Raw genomic sequence first — 20,339 nt, 5'->3', positions numbered from 1 at the left:
CTGCTCCGCCGCTGTGCGTGGCGGGCAGCGCTCAGGAGCCAGGCCTGCAAAATGTGGGTGGGCGAGGCTGACCAGAGCTGCGGGAGGGGCTTCTGGTGCAGGCGGGCTCCCGGGCTGCGCCCAGGGCACGGCCGCTGTCCCGTGGTGGCGGGTCTACGTGCCCCCCAGGTAACTGGCACGCCGGGGTCACAGCAGTTTTTGTGCCTTTATAATTAATTCGGAAGGAATTAGAAATTGCACTGTGCGTTTACATGAAGTAAAGAGAACTCGCTTCACCCGGATAAACTGAGGAGATGACAACGTGGGGAATACAGACAGTGTCTGCAGATGAACTGCTGTGTGTGAGGGAAAAAGTATGATGTGTCCCAGACTGGCTGGCGGTGGGGAATCTGCACCCAACTTCTTGCAGCATTTGTGCCAGATAAGCAGAGTTAAATGCTGCATTTGTTTAACATCCCAGGCAGAAGAAGCCGGAACGTGAGCCTTTGATATTCATCTGCCCATGCAACATTTCCAAAAAAGTAGGAACACTCGGCAGAATTGAGATACGCATCAGTTTGACAAAAGGTGTAACTCGGCCAATGTGGCAATGTGTAGTAAATGTCCCCAAAATGCACCGTCAAACATACAATAAATGCAGCAGACCTTTCCAACTGAAAACTATTACTGTACAAAATCTGTTGCAGATATTAAATAGATTAAAAGCTAGCTAATGTATAGATGTAAGCAATTAATTGGAAACAGATTGAAATATTGCGGGCAAAGGCACACACATTTTTAGTCCAGTATTCCTCAATGTACTAATGCTTGGGAATAAAATGTGAAATTATTGCTGGTAAAAGTAGTAGACAGTGAATTGAGGAGGAGAGGTCATGTGATGAGGGTTATCTAGATCACACTGCGCACAATAATCTTCTTACCTCTTTATCTAAGGAAATGAGGCTTAAGCAATTGCAGTATTGGGTGTTTCCTTTTCCATTCATCCTTTCCACCTCCAAGGACTTTTGAACATGCTGGCCTACTTAATCATATGTGCAGATATGTATGAATCTTGAAAGGTTAAATTCGTACAACTTTGGGGAAAAAAAGCAGTTACACATGAGAGAAGAAGAGGAAGGCAAAGCACAGGTGTTATGCAGCTGGCCAGCCAGCACGTGGTTGCATTTACTGCTTGGCTAGTAAGCACAGCTCTGGCTTTGGGCTTGTGCATTTCTTGCACAAGAGTGTATCATAGCACACAAGGGAGCGGCTGAGACCTTGGGTTACTGCTGTACATAGAATTATGCACCAAAGACACAAACCCTCAAGAAACTATGTTTGGTGAAGTTCATTGCTTACAGAGGAGCTTGTTAATAGGAGCAGTTCCAAGGTCATATTTCCAAGCCTAAAGCATGAGGTTGTACAGAATTTGGGTTATTCTGCCAGCAATTCGTGCCTGAGTAACAACAGAGGATTAATGTTCCCACCTGTTGCACCTTCCTTCTGCTGGAAGTTACCACTCCCATCTGGTAGAAATAACAAGAGAGAACGTGTCCATTCCTCATCTTCCAGGGCTTCAGAATATAAACATATGCTGAATTTCATGGTCATTTGAGTTAATATTCAGTTTGTGAACTAGAGTATCTCCAGAGCAGATCTGCTGCTGATTTTGCTGACTCTGCTTTATGGGCAATAACCACTTCTAGGAGAGAAGGGCAGAGAGCAAGGGACAGTGACCTGCATCCAGCATGAATTGCCAGACCTTGGGAGGCAAAATGGACAGCCAGTTCGTGGCAGTGAAGTAAAATACTACAAGAGAAAGTGCTTGATAATGGGGTTAAAATACTGTATTTTTCATGGACAAGTTTAAGGGGAGACTTGGTCATTTTCTACAAGAATTTACACGGAGAGAAGATTTCTGAGGGTAGATTCTTCATTAATGTAACAGAAAAAGTCATCATGAGATCCAATGACTGGAAGCTAAAGGTAGACAACTTCAGGCCAGAGCTAAGGTTTGATACTCAAGGCTATCAAACTGTTGGAACAATTTCCCCAGTGGTGTGTTAGTTTAGCCATCATGTGAAGCATTTAAATCAAAACTAAGAACATAAATTAAAAATGGCTATGCTGAGTCAAATCAAAGGCCCTTCTGGCGCTATGTTGTGTTTCTAGAAGCGGCCAGTGAGGAAAAGGAGCTCAATAGAGGATGAGATGGGGATCCCAGGAGTTGTTGGACTTATTTCCATTCCCTCTGGGATGTTATGACAGGTCGTCTCTTTTTTGGAGAACACCACTGAGCAGCACCCACATCTTCTCCCCAGAGTTGATGAGTCCCAACCTAGTATGTCCTTGGAGAAAAGCCATTCCAAAACTTGGTATTCATATTTATGTCTTTTTAATTTATATTGTATATTTTAAGCAGAAGTTTTAGTCTTGATGCAAAAATCAGTGACAATTTCTGCCTGTTCTGTGTAGAAGATCACATCAGTGATGCCTCTGGTTTCAGTTAGCCCTGAAATTATTGGGCAAAATTTGGTTGCAGCAAAGTTGCTGATAATAAAAAAAAAATAATTGACTTCCATGGAGTATTGCACTCTCTAATCCTGAACCCAAAGCAGTGACTTGAAACCATTTTATTAACATGCTGGTGCCCTATCAGCATGGCCATGTTTCAGAGAGGTTAGGAGGAGAAATAGGGAGAAAAAGCATCAGAGAAGTATCTGAAGTGAAGTACAGCATTTGCTGTGTCTCCACCATATCAAGCCCAACATTACACATCCATTTCTGGGTAAATCTGGCTTTCTTGAAGACTCTGTTGCAGGTAACAAACCAACTGGTTGTCTTTCTATCACATTTACAGGAGAAACCTATCATCAGCAATTTACTTGATGATTAGCAAGATTTTGCCTTCAGCAAAATCCATCAGCTAAGTACCCATGCATCAATGTAAGCATGACACTGTATACATAAGTACATAAATAATTAAGATGTATATATTCACTGAGGCGTGGAGACTGTTTAATAGAAAAAGAACCAGCATGTTCCTCAGAAATGTGAGTCCATAGACAAATTAAGGTTAAAAAAATAACTTTTTTTAAAGAAGGAGAAAAGTAGTGTGGCTGTATTTGCAGCAGTGTATACCACAGAATATTTACACTGAAGATTAGATTAATTGACGCCATTTGATGATCTAATGAAGTACTTTGGGAAAAGAAGCTGGAAGGAGAAAAAGAGTAAACAGAAGTTGAAGAGATCTCTTCAGTGCACAGGAAGTATGTCTTAATCCTGTTGGTTCTCGTTATGATTGATTCCTGCCTGCAAGGCGGTTTTATCATGAAGAAGACTTTAGAACACATATCATCACACGAAAACGTTGCTGTCAGTATGCAGGGGAGAGGTGGAAAAAGCTGACTAATGTAACCCCTATGTGTGATACACGATCACCTGAGAATTTGGGTGTTTATGAGATCAGCACCTGCATATTTCTTGATACATATTTCAGAATTTTTTTTCAGCCATTAGAGAAATACGTGTAAAAAGTGTAGCACTTTTAAAACAAAAAGAAACTGGTTTAAAAAATGTTGCTTGCAAGCCCTTGTGAAGTTTTAGGAAGGTTGTCATGGTTTAACCTCAGTCGGCAACTGAGCACCACGCAGCCGCTCGCTCGCTCCTCCCCCCCCGGTGGGATGGGGGAGAGAATTGGAAGAGCACAAGTGAGAAAAACTTGTGGGTTGAGATAAAAACAGTTTAATAATTGAAATAAAATAATAAGAACAATAATAATATAATAATAATAATAATACACAAAGCAAGTGATGCACAGTACAATTGCTCACCACCCGCCGACCGATGCCCAGCCAGTCCCCGAGCAGCGGCCCCCCCAGCCAGCTTTCCCCAGTTTATGTACTGAGCATGACGTCACATGGTATGGAATGTCCCTTTGGCCAGTTTGGCTGTGCCCCCTCCCGGCTTCTTGTGCCCCTCCAGCCTTCTCAGTCGGTAGAGCATGGGAAACTAAAAAGTCCTTGGCTAGTGTAAGCACTATGTAGCAACAACTAAAACATCGGTGTGTTATCAACTTTGTTCTCACCCTAAATCCAAAACACAGCCCTGTACCAGCTCCTAGGAAGGAAATGAACTCTATCCCTGCTGAAACCAGGACAAAGGTGTAGCATGGCAACGAGTATTAAGCAAACCTAAGGCATCATAAATACTGAAGTGGTAAAGAGTTTTTTTCTCCTTTTACTGAAATATATTGTAATTCTTCCCAGTTATCACCAGGTGGCAATATCATGACCTTAAAAGTCTCGTTTTTCTGAAGTGGGAAACAGTTAGGCATGAGGAAGTGATGTATCCCTGTGCTGCAATCGTTCCAGGAAACAGTTAGATTACAGTCCCCAGCAAGGTTCAGATTTCCGTCTAACTTCGTCTTTTATGTACAGAGCTATAGCCAGTATTGAAAATATTGAATGTTAAGCCTCCAGGTTTCCATTTAAATTGTATCATTTAAGTCTCCTTTTTTTATTTAACTCTCCTTTTTTTTTTAAGAACTTGGGTTGTCAAGAATTCATGATGAAGAGCCTTTTTTTGTCTCTCTTACTTGTCTGTGTTCTGTTTACGAACAGCTTCTCAGAAGTGCAGGGAAAGAAGTGGAAAGGTGAAGGTACAACACAAAACCTGGAAAGTGTTGTCATCGGAAGATGCTATGACTATATTAGAACTGTGAATCCTGCTGTTGGGTAAGTTTTGCTTGTTTCTGGATTAGTTTTTTATGTTCTGCACAAAATGGTTGTTGATCAGAAGCCTGATGTTTTGCTCCTAGCCATGAAAGTGATCCTATTGAAGCCAACATGCTTGTAGCTGTCTGGAAACAAAAAAGGAACTTTGATGGATGTTGTATTAATAAAAGTAGTGTAATTAAGGCAAGATTTTTAATCCTTCAACTTTTTATTTCACATTTCTCCCCCCCTAGTGCCACAGTGTTCTGTAAGGAGAACACTGCACAGAAATGCTGGGGATGGTATTTCTGAAGTACCAAATCTGACAGCGCTCCTGGGGAGACCAGCTTTACTTTGCATGCCTTGTATGTCAGGTCATGTAAGAAGGAAAGCACTACACTTTATAGCTATCCTGTGGTACTGAAAGAGACTGATTAGCTCATCCACCTGAAAAATCAAGTAGTAATCAACTGCTGAAGTATGATTACCCATGAGCTTTCATTGTCTGTGTTAATTACACAGAACTGGAGGTAAGTCACACACTTTGCTAAAATTACCACTTTTTCTGTCTTCCTTACATTGTTTGGACTTTGGTAAAAAAGAGAAAAATAAGAAGGACAGTCTCCTGGAGTTGTCCTTTATTCTGCCACTAAAATTTTTCCTGATAGTTTGAAGAGGTATTTGCAGAGGGGGCCTGGCTGGGTTCCTGCAGCACTGAATCGTGGTCTTAAACAGGGTTAGATTATGTTGCATAATGTCAGCAAATATCACTTTCTTCCCCCAACCTCCCATTTTCAGTTCCTGCTGCAAAACAGGAAGATACAGGACTGAAAACAGGTTCATGGCTTTTAACAAAGGCAAACCAACATGTTTCTTTCTAATAACGTTCTTAACTTACCAGAAGCATTTTGGTTCAAGTTCCTCATGAAAGAAAAAATCATCCTAATGCCAATAACACGGTACTAAAATTTCAGCTGAACAATTCAAGTTTGGCAGATTTATAAACACGTCCCAGTGGAAGATGCCAGTAAACTTTAACTATAGATTTCTACACAGCTACAATATAATATATAATACAAACTATGAAAACTTAAGTCAGTTAACAGTTGTGTAGGTATATGAAGTCTGGTCTTGCCGTAGGCTCTAGATAGGTAGAGTTCCTGTTGGAGTTAACAGATGTCACTTCATTTATATCTGAAGCAGGACATGACTAATAATACAGAATACACTAAAATGAGCAACATAAAGGATTATTATTGTGGAAATGTTAACTTTATTGTTAACTGTTTGGGCTTCTAGATTTGGGCTTCTAGAAATGTAAATACAATATTCTTGAAATTATTTCTATATGTCTCATGTTTATGACAGTTTTGTGGGCTAATTAATTCCTGTGACAATTTCACAATATAATTTTAAAATTGAGAAGTCTGAACACACTCATCAAGGTATTCTTGCTCAGAATAGCATGAAGCCAGGCTGGACATCAGGACTGCTTTCCTGAATTAAGGCCCAAAATGACATTGTAAAAATAAGAGCTGCACAATTAATGTAATGTGTTTTTTTCTCTTTTCCTTAGGTCTATAAGCAAATAGTATAATCTAAACAAAATGGAAATTTATATTGCACAGGTGCAAAACAGATATTCTAATTATTTATAACCCTTTCTGTTCATTGTCTGTTTCTTAATTGCCCCCAGGCTAGCTTTTACACAGGCATAGCCACCTGGACAGGTTTTGCTTCTGAATTTATGTGTAAATAGAATAGTTTTTTAAAAATACTTTGCTAACAGAAAAGCTAGCAAAGCATGTCTTTATACTGCAACATAGTTAAAACGTAAAGATGTTTATAGAAACATAAGAAAAACTTTCCTTTATGTTAAAACAGAACATGCAAAATGGCAGTTAAAAGAGGCATTTTACAAAATGTTATGGTCATATAGAAGTGTGGGATTTGAATGAAAATCATATTTGAAATTTTCAAGTAGGAGTATGCTATATAACACAAATGTTCCTGTAGTGCATTTCCCCCATATTTCTTTATTGGTAGTATATAATAGAAGTTTTGAAAACATTTTTTTTAACTGACTAATATGAAATAAATCTAATACGACTTATTAGTGTCTATTAAGATTGGAAGGAATTGTCCTGAGCTACAGTCCTTCCCCACCCTGTAGTTTCAAAAAGTATTTTTGCCAGCTAAGAAATTTTGAGTAACAGAGCAGAATAATCCTTCTGATTTACAAGCTGTTCAAACCTGGATGAGAAGACATGAAGAAAAAAATACAGTAAGTGAATTAACCAGAAAATTACTGCTGGATTCAACTGTCAAGAAAGATGTTAAGAGTTCAGTTGATCATAATTTACAAGTACTAGCATGAATAAGTGAATGCTTATAGTAGACAGCTCTAGCAGAGTAAGACATGAGTATATACAATTGTCAGAAGCTAAAGTTTAACAGCTTGAAATCAGAAATAGGGTGCAAATCCTTTTGTCAACTAAAGCTATTTAAACATTGGAACTACTGATCAAGAGTCATATTGCATCACTGAAGATTTTCAGATCAATATCCCATTATTTGCTTATGGTATATTGGTTTATTTTATATAGTTGTTGGAAGCATGACCAGAGATTATTGTAAGAGAATCTGCGGTCTATTTCCTGCATGGGAGCTGCATAGCTCCTCACAAGGGGTCCTTTAACTTTAAAGTATCTGCCACATTCAGCATCACAAAGCAGCTACTTAAAGAATCTCACAAGGAGAAGCGCCAGCAGAAAGCCCACTGTCTATGGATGACATTAAATGAGCAAAACATTCTAATGGCAAAGTTTGGTTTACTTACCAGGCCTACTGTTGTTCTGCAGAGTGTTCCCAGCATAGACATTGTCACAGCATATGCGGGGAAGATACTGTGGGAAAGTGGTGAAAGTAGCAATTCCCTTTTTAATTACTCCAGGCAGGCTCAGAGCTATGACACATGAGATCCTGCAAATCCAGAGCGATAAGACACTTCCATCCCTAGATGGCCTGTCCTGTCGTTCCGCAGGAGATTATTGTCCCCAGTGCAGAGCTGGCAGAAGGGAACTGTTGAAGTGCACAGCCTAGCGTCTTATTTCAGCCTCCCACACACGAGCAGTTTAAATGCTGAATCCTAACAGTATTCTCGTAGCTACTGCACAGTGACAGTGTGTCCCCCACATGGTCAGTGTAGTCATTCCAGCAACGTAAAGCTGCATCATACAGAAGGCATCTCTTTGTCAAAACCATTGTTCTACCATGGAAACTTTTTAGTAACTCCTCCTGCACTTGAATCTGACATTTTAAGAGTAATTTTATGTTCCAGTAGCTTTGCATATTTAGCTATGCTTTAATTGAAATGGCTTTTTGAATATGGAACATTTCAAAGCAAGCTGTTTTCTTCACTATTTCTACAATGCTGCATAGCAAGCTTGCTGTGTATACTGTACCTTCTAAGATTGTTGTTGAATTACTATGTATTTCTAATTGCACACTGTAAATCCTATATTTTCATTGCTACTTCTTCCTAATCTGCTGCTGCTAGGAATCAGGAAAAGACAAGACCTATATGCTCTTTCTGGGTTGCAAGTTTTCTACCACCCTGACTTCAGTTTTCTATCTTAACCTTGTGGGGTTTTTAATTTGGGAATTTGAAGAAGTTATGAACAAATGACTTTCTTGCTGTCCTTTGAAAAAACATTTCTATTTGTTTGTTTCAATGATTACAGTGAGAAGAATTGTTCACAGATATGGGAAGCATTTAAAAATGCATTTATTAACAAGGATCCTTGCAGCATTCTACCTAAGGACTATGAATTATTTATCAACCTGTCATTGCACACAATTCCACCTAACAAGGTAATGATTATTAATGTTATGGTAACAGTCCTGTGACATCCAGCAGATTTTCCATGACACAGTTCAAAACTGACTAAGAGTCCTTCTGTGGCTGACTCATGATTCATTATTTTTGGCCTCTCTGTAGTTTACAAACTAGGCTCAAGCCTGATGGCATTTTTCAATGTGTTTGGCTGCATTTATTTTGTGCAGTAACTTCTCAGCAACTTGTCTATTTTCATTCTGCAAAGATCCCCCATTTTTCCTGCTGTGCCAGGAGCTCTATTGTAGTCCCTGAACTTCCACGTCTACTTTTCCTCAAGTTAGGTGCTCTGCCTGCAAAGATGGTGCCTGGTATCATCTTCTGCTTCCACTCCTCACAGCCAAGTCCAAGGGCAATGACATGTTAAACATTGACATGTTAAACAAGCATAAGCAGAAATGAGATAAGACGCCATTATATGCTAGAAAACAGTAAGTCTTTGATGTGCTGGCAATTGCACAGAACTGTGAAAGTGCAAAAAACATGGTTCTTTGTGCCATCGTATCCCATCAGAAAGCGTGCTTTGGCCTTCTCTAAAAGGTTGTGCTTTAAAGCAGTTTTTCTTCTAGCACAATTATTCCTTATCTCTAAATGATACAAGCTAAACCAAGAAATACTCCTGTCAACATAGCTTAATTCATGAAAGAGTTTTGCAAACACAGTAATAACAGCTAGACATGATTTTTTCACACTGTAAGCCAACAGAGTAGTATGAGAGAATTCTGGTAAGATATATCTCACTTATAAATATGTCTTCCCTTTTTTCTCCCTTTTCCTAAATCTGTCTTTTGAGGAAGGCAAAGCTAGGCCTAACTATATTTAATATAGGTCTATATCCATTCCCAGCATGGTATGAATGCCCCTCAAGCCTCTAGTAATCATAATTTACATCACTGTAATAACAAACTTTGTTCCTCTAAAGAGGTAGCTAGCATTTCTGGTTATTAGCTTGATTTTGAAAGAAATACCAAAACGTATTTTAAACTGTTTTTAACACCCCGTAAGCTCATTGTGTCCACACCCAAGTGATGGTTCATTTCTTCTCTTTTTTTTTTCCTTTTTTTATATAGTCTCTCTTCTGGGAAAATAATCAGCTGCTAGTCAATAGCTTTGCTGGCAGAGGCCGCCGCTACATGGCTCTGGGTGATACTCTGTTCGGCTTCTGTGGAGATTTTCTAAACTGGTGTGGGCAGGCAAACAGCACTGGTAAGACGATGAGTGCTACATTAAACATTTGTCTGTAAAACCATAATGGAGACTGACTGCTGTGTTCTGGAGGAGCTCATTTTGCTCTTACCCCAAGAAAAATCAGATATAGCTTCACTGTCTCATTCTCTGCTGTTTTGTGTGAATATTTAACATTGCAGTCAGGGGAGCACACAGTGAAATCTAAACAGTGCTGCACAGGAGCTAAATGTCCTTCTCAGTCCTCTGAACCTGGAGCTCTCTGCATCCCAAGTATAGATTTAGAGCTGTTTCAGCCAAATTATTGAGTCCACAGAATGTCATTGTTTGTGTAAACTGCAAAGGATGGAAAATGATAGAAAAAAATACAGCTGTCAGCTTTCCAGTGTTATGTCAAACCATCTTGTATGTTCAGAGAGTAATGCAGGAATATATTTAATTGCTTTCTAAAGTCACTTTTTACGGTCGTTATCGTCTCTCTAATAGCACAAATCACATGCCTTCCTACAGGACTGGACTATGAATCCTGCCCTACCACGGAGGAATGTGAAAACAACGCGGTGGAATCTTTCTGGAGGATGGCCTCAATCACTGTAAATAACGCATTAGTGCTGACTTCGTACATTAGTGAGCGTGTCCTGGGTGGTTCAGGAAAACATCACTGGATCAAAACAGATTTAAGTCTGTAACTGTGCTAGATTATTTTCTATGATACAAATACGCTTTTTTAGACTGGGTACAGTGTTGTAGCAAGGGGAACCTAACTTTCACATTAGCTAGATAATGTGTTAAAATTCTGTGTTAGCCTTGTTAATACATAAGCGTATACTGAGCAGAATCAGCACACTAGTTGTCTACTGAATACAGGTCCTAAGTGACATTTGGCAGCCTTTATTCACAGGTCAAACCCAACAGAAAGTGCCAAAATGCTTTCCTCCTATGCTGAAAAAACTATAGGTTTGAGAAAATAGTTTGAGAAGATGCATTGAATTCTTGTCCTCTCTGCTGTAGTGGCCTGCTAGGGTGCTAGTTTGATATTATTTTCACAATTCTGATACTCTTCTTGGTAAAATTCTTTCCTTGGTCATTGTTGCCTGCAATACAATACCAAGTCATATGACAAATCTGTAAGATGAGTTCTGAAAAAAAATTGTTATGTATTGCAGTATGCGCAGCACAGTTCTGGGGTGATACATGTCTTGTTGAATGGTTCTGCAGTCGGAGGAGCTTATCCAGACCCAGGGTAAGAAAACTGACTTATTTATGGGTACAAGGTCTGATACCTGCAATAAAGGGTCAACCAGTTGTTTGGGTCTTCTGCTGCACAAAGCGTGAGAAATGTAGCTGAAAGATCCTGTTGCATCAAAGTCTGCTGAGTTGTGGGGACAACTGTTAATTGTCCCGAGGAATTAACATGAAATGGATGAAAACAGTCCTTTTGACTCCTGCATTTTACAAACTGCTGTGGCAAGCAGGATGAATGCTCTTTGAAAGCAGCCTTCAAGTCAGCCAACATACTGTGGCAAAATGTGTATGTCTTCAAAAAGATGAGTGTTACAAAATTTCTATTCAGGGACATCTCCAAGGACATTGTTACAGGGAGTGTAGCCTGTCAGGCCTAGGGGCAAACTTGGTAAGTTCTATAGCGAAAGTGCTTGCTCCTGCTATTTCTCCATGACCAAGAGAGGAGGTAGTTTGAGATCCATTATGGTTTAAGAAAGCAAAAAATCTCACTGAGAAGGATAATAGCAAGGATTAGCTCCCTCTTCTCCTTATTCCCTCACATATTAAGGACAGATGTATTTTCCTTGATTTACAAGTGTACCACTATGCAGAAGTTCATCTAAGCTTATATTTAAGATTTATTGTAAAAATACACCTTTAAGAACTTTTACTGAATATGTGGCTGTAGTGACTGCCTACCTTTGATGAAAAATACATCTTTTCTTACCTCAGCAACTGTCCTGTCCAAAGCAGTTAAAAAAAATATCTTAAAATAAACCCATAGAACAGATCCTGCTCCTGTGTGCTCACTGAGGACTAAAAATAAACATTGAAAAGTTAATTTTATCTCTGGATAGGAGAGAAACAAGAACCATCTGTTCCAAAACACCTACTACCTACTTACCTCCATCCCCCAAAAGGTCCATCTCTGTACACAGCTTTCAGCTAATCAAGAAGACTTAAATGGTCTCCTTGGGTTGGTCAGGTGGTCAGCTGGGATCAAGTCTTCTGCAGATGATAATTCCTGGCAGCAGGTCGATGCCCAGCATCCCGTATAGAGTCCTTATTTCAGAATGAGATTCCTTATTTCTGTTAATCTACAGATTCCTTGTTTCAGAAACCTCTTATACATAAATGAATTCTTTCTACCAGTTCCCTGGGTCGCCTGTCTGGTTGTATCGTGACCAGTGAAATCTCCACCACTGGAACAGAGCCTGCCATGAAAAAAACAAAGCCAGTTACTCCATCTGTTTTCTTTGCTGTGTATCTTCTGGCCCATTTATGACTGAATTCATTTAAGAGATCTTGTTTGAAAGAGGCTTAGAGTTGAATAATTAATAGCAGAATGTAATCTGAAAGATCTACCTGTCTTCCTAAACATCTCTCTCGTCTGTTTTCAGGCATTTCAAAGCCACTTCCAAAGTTTATCCTGCGTTACAGTTTGTACACTTAAATCATTATTAAGTTACCTGTTACCATTTCAGTTAAGATTTATTTCTCACATCACTGCAAAATAACTTGCTCATTCACACAGTTTGAACGTAGTTGGCAGACTTATTTAATAATATTAGTTGGTTCAAGAATTGATTTACTGAAGTCAATTGTACATTGTTCCTCCACGGTTTCTGACTCCTCTAGTTAAAGATTCCTTTATATTTTGGGGGAAGCTGCATTTTTGCTGGCAATAATATATGCATGAATGAGCAAATGAGTTAATAATAACTGGAATCTTTATTTTTTGTTATATTTTCACTATGTGTTTAAGGCAGGCTTGGACACCTTAGACAGAGAAGCAAACCTACTGTTGCTGCTACTGGTCTCTGGTTAGCCGCCACCATACCAGACTTGACCAGAGAGGGCAACTATTGGTATCCACCTCCTCATGTTCCACTTCTCCAGAAGTTTAAATTAACTTGCTAACTTCATGAACACATCTTGGCTGGCTGCCAATGGACACTGACAACCACCACGTGTCTTGTGCTTCCACGCCAGAGCACCAGTAGTTTGCCTGCAGGCACCAGGAGGACAGAGCGGTGGTCAGGTTGTCACCACCGGTCCCATCCAGGAGGTGACAACTAACAGTCCCTTCTCGTCTGGGGGGGTCTCAGAGCATTTAAAGTGGCTAAGAGACACTTCAGCCCAGATGTAGACATTTAAAAAGACCCAGGATAGGCAAATCAGAGCACAGACCTAGGCTCAGGCTCAGTGCAGACACAGCCCTTACAAGCTTTCTGAGAAAAAAAAAAGAGCAATTAAAAGGTTGGAAATCATTACAGTACATCTTGCTGGAAGGGTTAGAAATCTGTGGCATTGAAATGCCTGCATCTCACAAAAAATTCAATTTACAGACATTAAAATAATCCTTTGGATTTGGCATCTTCCATTTAATGTAAGAAGATTTAGTTGCCATTTTATTGTCTTGTTTTAATTGTCATTTAAATACCTATCAAAGTCAATTTATACAAGGTAATAAAGTGGAAGATTCTTCCTAGGCCAGAGATGGACACGTCTAGAAGTTTCTCCTTTATGGTCTTATGTATCCTAGACAAATACTTCATGTTACTGTTGCTGTGATTTCGTATCTGAAAATATATTTGGCTGTTGTTGGTTTTTTATTTAAAGCAAAACTGTATTGTGTCTAAAAGCAATAACTACAAGAATGACCTTTTTCTTTTTTTACTAAGTATTAAATGTTTTTTGTTTTGTATTTGCATTTGTTAAAGTTCACTTCATTCTGGTTCACCTCTAAGTTGTAACTTTTTTTCAGCTGAGCCCCTCTAAGATGAAGAATATGAAAACAAAACTTCTGATTAAATGCCTTTGACCTTTGAGGACATTCAGAATGTCAATCAGATTTTTTCTACTCTGTGTTGAGTCTGATTGTAATCAGAAGATATAAATGTAAAGCAAGCCCATATCCTACAGGAGTATTAGAGCTTTGATTACTGCAAAGAGAAAAAAACATTTCTTTTTCCTGTTCTTTATATAAATGTTTGTTTCTTGAATCAGTTTTTTTGCAGATTATGAAATACCTAATCTCCAGAAAGAAAAAATCTCACAAATTGTCATCTGGGTTGTGGATGATATTGAAGGGCCAGATATGTAAGTTATATCTTCAAAAAAAAATATCCATTTCTCCTTTTTGAACCTGTCTCTAAAATTTCACCTTAGTTTTGTATTTGGTTAGATTTGTATAGCGATTAAACTAAAAATATTTTAGATGCTTTCACTAACATACAAGGCATACTCTGCCATTCCCAAAGAGTATATAAATACTAGAATTAGGCAAAATAAAAATAAATTCTAATATTAGGTCTGGAGTCCACTTATTAGTTTAGAGATATGCGTGTGTGGACCTCAGTACTTAAGTGAAGATATATCACCAACAGTTTTAATAAGAAAAGGGTCAGTCTGAATTTCAGATTAAATGTTCACGTAAAATATTTCTTTCGCCTTGCCAAATGCATCCTTTTCATTTACACCTATCTTAACTGTTTGGAAATTAGTAGAAGTAGGGAAATACCACCAGGGGGCTTATCTTCTCTCAATACTTAAAATCAATCCAACAACAAAAAGTAGGCTTTAACAGGTCTAATTCTGCTGTTAATTATATTTAAACAAAAAACAGATCAGTCCAAACAGAATAGCCTGTTGGTAAATAGTCAAAGACCAAGTGAAGATTTTCAACAGAAACACAGTGGAAAATGGACTTTGAAGTTAACAAAATAAAATAATTAGGCCTGGTTTGGGACTGATTAAAGGAAGAATTAATTCATTATAGCTTTTGTGGGGGCCCCTACAAATGTGCATAGACTCAGGTGTCACCATGTCCACCACTGGTGGCTGAATCCCTGGTTTCATCTGCATTCTTAGGAGAGTGAGGCTTCTGTTCTTGCTACTCAACCCTTTTTAGTTATATCCATGAATTTTGAGTCGTTTCTTTTTCACGTCCCATCTCTTCTCTCTCCTATCTCCTTTTGCTTCTCTTTCATCAAATTTTGGCATGGCCAACCCAGACCGCGTATTTTACCATAGTGCTGTGGAGTCTATGACAAGAGAAGCATGGTTCAGATTAGCATTTCTCAGCTTTTGTCTTTAAATCAGAGAATCATACCTTTCTGGGAAAAAATATATAGCTCACCTTTGCAACTTCTATTACGAAGAAAAATTAAGACAAGCACTGAATGTTAATTTATCTTTCAGTTTGTGCTTGTCTGGATGCATGGGAATTTTTGTGTATTTTTATTAATTGCTCTTTACAATTAGTTTGTTCATCCTCATGTGGTTTCTTTAGAGTCATGAGTATTTACTGGGGTAAGTAACACTGACCTTAATACTTGACATTGGTGCAAGTTTTAGAGGTCTCAGTAGGTTCTGTGCTATGTCAAGCTTTCTTTTGCTAATTGGACCACAAAACAAAAATCAGTGCTAGGCACAGAAGCTGCATTTAGGATTGTTTCTGGTTTTTTTCATTCTCCCTGTGTTTTTCTATTGTTCTGTATTCAAGATGGAGGACAAGCTTCTAACAAGAAGAATAATTCTAGTTTATTATAACCAACTTATTCTGTAAAGACAGCTATCATCAACTTCAGCACCATCTAAATCACTGCCAAAGAATACTACAAATGAAACTCTTATCTATTATTTTACAAAATTATTTAGCTCTTTTCCTGTTTGTCTGGTGAAATATTAAATGTGAGAATACTGGTTAATAGAATCTGCAAATGCTGCACAGGCTGAAGCCAATCTTCCAGTCTCTGCAAACTGAGTATAAAATGGTAAACGACTGTAAGCAAATGAAATATTACAAATAGCAATGTACACCAGTTTTCTGTAGCTGTTAAGGAATATGGAAGAGGCAAAGTAATGGGGATTGGATTTACTTTACTAATTCCATCAAGTTCAGTGAAAGGAAATTAGATAATAAAAGTCTTGCAATAATATTAAAATCCTTTATCACAGAGATTCCTGTGGAAGTCATACTGTAAAGATACTAGAAAACAGGCTGAAAAACCTTGGTTATGATGTCACCTGCACTGACAATTACAAGTAAGTGAAAATCCTTCATAAATGCAGAAGCACCTCATCTATTTTAAATCTCACGTTTTTCAGACTTAGCATTTTTCAGCTGTGCTTTAAGCAGAACATTACACCTAATTGTATAATTGTAAAATTAAGTGGAACATTGTATTTACCCAATGTCAGGCACAGAAAATGGCCTCATGTATTCCACTTCACTGTAAAATCTTTATTTGGATTGAAAATCTAAACAGCAGTTAAAAACACTTTTGAATGTCTGCAGAATTACTAGTTATTCACAGTAGTATCCACAGCTCTGGTTATTCACAGTAGATTCTAAGATAAATATCATTGAAGCTTTAGACATGGTAATACTGTTGAGTCTGTGTCATTTCTTCATTTGTTTTCCTCAGTTTTCTGCCTGAAAGATGCTAAATAATTTTATATCTTCACAGGTCTGTAATGTTCTTACTCTGCCTGGATTACCCTGATGATTCTAAGTGTACCCTTTCATCGTAAGTAAAAGAAATTCAATCCATCCTCAGTGTCATTACAACCAAATAAATAACGCAGAGGTCAACAGTTCAACACATTCCACTTCTATCATCTAATATATATCACCCATATGCAATATACAGTATTCTTGAATTCATTACTTACTGAGTAAGCAGTTTCTATCTACAAATTGTGCACAATTGTCTGTGGGCACCTGGTGTTCAAACTTAGGTGTTAATCAGTTCTCATCGATCACACAATCACAGAGTATATCACTGATGGTATGAATGAAGTTTGTAAATATCAGTGTTCTGATGCAAAATCTATTACAAATTTGAAATTGTTTCCATTAATATTCTTCCTTGAATAAAGAAATTGTAGGTCAAATGACAACAGATCTAAAGAACATTTCTTCATCTCCTGGAACTTTCAATTCCGAATTTTGAGGAAGTTTTTTTTTAATCTTCCATTTTGTGTGCAAACCCAAGTTCTATATTTTAATGTATTTACCTTGGGCCAATAGGTTATCTGCAGAGAATGCAGGTTACATCCAAGATACGACCTTCTTAATTAGCAAGCATCACTCCCAAACTATGTTTTAATAGTTCCCCTTCCTGTCCATATTTTTCTTTATTGTATAACAAGGATTAAATGAATTTATGATGTATTTCAGTGAATTTACAGTGAAGATGACTGTTTTCAATTGTGTTTAACTTTCTTAACCTATATGCTGTTGCATGTATAGGTACATATAAGATACTGAATATGAAAACTTCCTCACAATTTGGAAAGTTGCAGGATACATAGATGCATAAAAGTTTTTCTCTAGTTATATTATTTTATGCATAATCCATACATTTGGCCACATCCTATCTCCTACTGTCCTTTTTGTTAATACCCGTGTAATATTGCAATGACAACTTCTGCTATGAAAAACCTGATTTGCTGTCCCTGGTTATGGCAGCAGAGTGGTGCGACTCCTGCTTACCTGCCTCTCGTTGTGTGGCAGTAGTGCTTCATGCGGTACAGAAAAGGAGGTGTATATCACTTTCTGTAGCATATGTTCAGTTTTGAATAGACCCTTACAGAGAAAGTGAGTATTCTCTGTTCCTGCTGGTCACTGAAAGCTTTTACTCATCTTGTCATACGACAACATTTATCCTTACATCCAAATTATATCCCAGCACCAACCTATAAATGTGTGATGAAAACAGTGGCATTTTAGATATCACTGATAGCTCCAGACTCCTTCTAGGTAGTAGACCATAGAACAGGCTTTCAGGCCTGTTAAGGCATTTGTTTGTTACTAGATACCACTTGCATGGTGGATTAAAATAGGGTTTCCTTGTTTTGCCAGTGAATGGTAAGGCTTTTGTTCATGTGTCAAAGGAAAATACAGTTGTCCCATGCAAAACCACAGCTGTGAACGTGGTGACAATATTAACAAACTGGAGGAAAAAGCACTTTACAGGACTTTAAAAAATATAGTATTGTGAACTCTTAACAGAAGATTTTTCTCTTCTCCCAGGTTTTAAACCATTTCCCTCAGAGTTTTGTGATGTGGGTGCATTCCTCAGCTGAGGAAATCTGGATGAAAAGGCTTTCGGAAACCATTAATGCCTTTTTCTTTCACCTAAGGGATGAGCATACCAGTTCTTCAGTATTACCACATAGCTCTTGCAGTATGTAAGCAGGGGAGCATCTACCTTTTCCTTTCCATCCATGTCGGTACTTAACATAATCACTAGCATATTCTAAGCACCAGTCTCATACTCTCCTGGGGTAGCTACTAAGCAATTCAGCTGTTATCATCCTCCTTAGGAAAAGTTTCCTTGCTTCTTTCCCTCTTGAGCCTTCTATTCCGTCCTGTATGCATGGCAATGTAATAGCCTTGATTGACTTCATATCTATGCTATCCCTAATCAAGACAGAGCTTCCCAATCTGAATGCTAACTATCATTGCCTCTCCCTGAAATTTAAGTAACTAAAATACTTCAAGCCAATGAATACTTACACTTTTCCACAAATCACTTACTTCTCTGCAATAAATAACATCTCAATTGAAATTAGCTGCCCCTTCAGAAAGAGCCTTAAGCAGATGTATGTAAATTATTTGACGATTATCTTCTAGATCTGTTTTCTCTGTGGATGGATCCCCGCTCTCTGATGGTCCATTAACTGACATGGGAACAGTTTGGTCAGTAGTGGTATCGCTACTAAGAGCATGTATCTGTTAAGAAAAGGCTTCCTTTGCATAGCATGTGCTCAGTGTACACACGTTGCATTTTCATACTTCCGCAATAAGTAGTGAGACTAGGCATGCAGGCTCTGTTGCATGCCCTTTCACGACGGCTATTTGCTGTTACAAATAGCTGGCTGATAGCTGACTTCTCAGCCTCCAGACAATAATGTCCTGAGCCAAAAATATCAGAGTTGTGCAAGTGACTTTTTTGTCACAACTCCCGTTACAGCAGCGGAGCAGGGCTGTGTCAGGGTATCAGAGGGATGACCTAGAAGGTGCTGTAATTTACTTGGGGCTTCATGGGTAGTGATAGTGCCCCTTAACTCCTCTCCAGACTTGAACTATGTTGCTGCTGAGTCAAGATTTAGACTTTGGCTTGTTAAATTGACACCCTGACGTTTGAAGAAAACTTGTAAGTAAAAAAATACCCACTAGATGGCATAGATGGCTTACAAACATAAGCAGAAAGGAATCCAGATGCAACCTTTTAGTAGTGGTATTTATTACTTGCGTTATTGCAATGTCAGGGAGACAGAAATGGATCTGGATACTATTGTATCAAATGCTGTAAAAATACAGACCTCTAGGACCACCGCTGTCTAGTAGAGCTCTATGCAGTCTCAAGCGTAAGGCCAGAGACAGTAAATGGATGTGGAGAGACAAGGAGGCTCAGCTATTAAGGTAGAAAGGAGTGTTTCCAGGGTTTTGCACGCAGATATCCTGTTTATAAAATCATGACAGCCAAAGGGAATCTGGTGGTGAGCTCTTATAAAGAAACTTCTAACAGCACTTGGACTGCAAACTTTATCTTTGGCAACAAACCCCTGATATTTAAAAGAATTCTAACTCAGCTCTGTGCTGTGAACAACCTGTTTGTTTTCTTTTCTTTAGATCTGCACCAACAGCACAAAGAGGACCTATATCTTCAGGCAGAGGAGGCAGCTGGAACAAGCTCATGTTTGTTTCTTTTGTAGGCTTTTTGTTCAGATTTGCTTTAGTGTACTAAGTTAATTAACTGAATCCGTGTCCTCTGTTTGCCTTAGCTGGCTATAAATTTGGCTTTAACTAATTTCTAACTGCACTGTCACCCTAGTTCTGGGAATGGCAAACCTGCATATTAAAACCCTGCATACGTCTATCTAGATACCAACTACTTTTAGTATAAAAAATTATCCTACTGCTGCTAGAAAGCCTCACCCTTCATTTCCTTTTCTTGAATAGAAGAAATGCATTGCTATTTCCCCTTACCCTTATTCTCCAGAATTAAACTGAGAATAATACTTCCCATTCACATATTTCAGAAACAAAAGTGAAACTATGCCTGTCATACATCTCCCACACAGCTTACTTCTTCGTAAAAATAATCCTATCATTTGGCCTTGGAAACTAAGTGTCTGATTATCATGTTTTGGGAAGGGAAAATATGAATTCAGGTGGGAGAGAGCTTAGATTGCTGACTTAGTACAAGACATACTAGGTGAGACAGTGGAAAAATTAAACTAATTTTCATAAGTAGCCCAGTACTTGGGCCAAACTTACCTGAAACTATCATATAGCGAGATTCTGGCTTGCATACTTGCAT

The 20,339-nt window shown here is 38.5% G+C and overlaps 1 protein-coding gene across 1 annotated transcript; it reads left to right on the top strand.

The window, feature by feature from the left end:
• The first annotated feature begins 4,484 nt into the window (after positions 1-4,484).
• Positions 4,485-19,975, top strand: BST1 (bone marrow stromal cell antigen 1). The gene is made up of 9 exons (XM_009324096.1): positions 4,485-4,718; positions 8,441-8,570; positions 9,663-9,798; positions 10,288-10,370; positions 10,944-11,020; positions 14,011-14,103; positions 15,964-16,050; positions 16,476-16,535; positions 19,649-19,975. The coding sequence occupies exons 1-9, from the start codon at positions 4,549-4,551 to the stop codon at positions 19,761-19,763; spliced, it is 951 nt and encodes a 316-aa protein (XP_009322371.1). The 5' UTR covers positions 4,485-4,548; the 3' UTR covers positions 19,764-19,975.
• Positions 19,976-20,339: the final 364 nt, after the last annotated feature.

This window comes from Pygoscelis adeliae, unplaced genomic scaffold, assembly GCF_000699105.1.
Source record: "Pygoscelis adeliae isolate BGI_AS28 unplaced genomic scaffold, ASM69910v1 Scaffold24, whole genome shotgun sequence".
Classification (NCBI taxonomy): domain Eukaryota; kingdom Metazoa; phylum Chordata; class Aves; order Sphenisciformes; family Spheniscidae; genus Pygoscelis; species Pygoscelis adeliae.
This window is presented reverse-complemented; position numbering and strand designations above follow the sequence as displayed.

Coding starts and splice junctions, on each gene's coding strand:
- BST1 (XM_009324096.1), top strand. CDS start 4,549: ATGATGAAGAGCCTTTTTTTGTCTCTCTTACTTGTCTGTGTTCTGTTT. Junction 4,719..8,440: donor ACTGTGAATCCTGCTGTTGG/GTAAGTTTTGCT, acceptor CAATGATTACAG/TGAGAAGAATTGTTCACAGA. Junction 14,104..15,963: donor GATATTGAAGGGCCAGATAT/GTAAGTTATATC, acceptor CCTTTATCACAG/AGATTCCTGTGGAAGTCATA.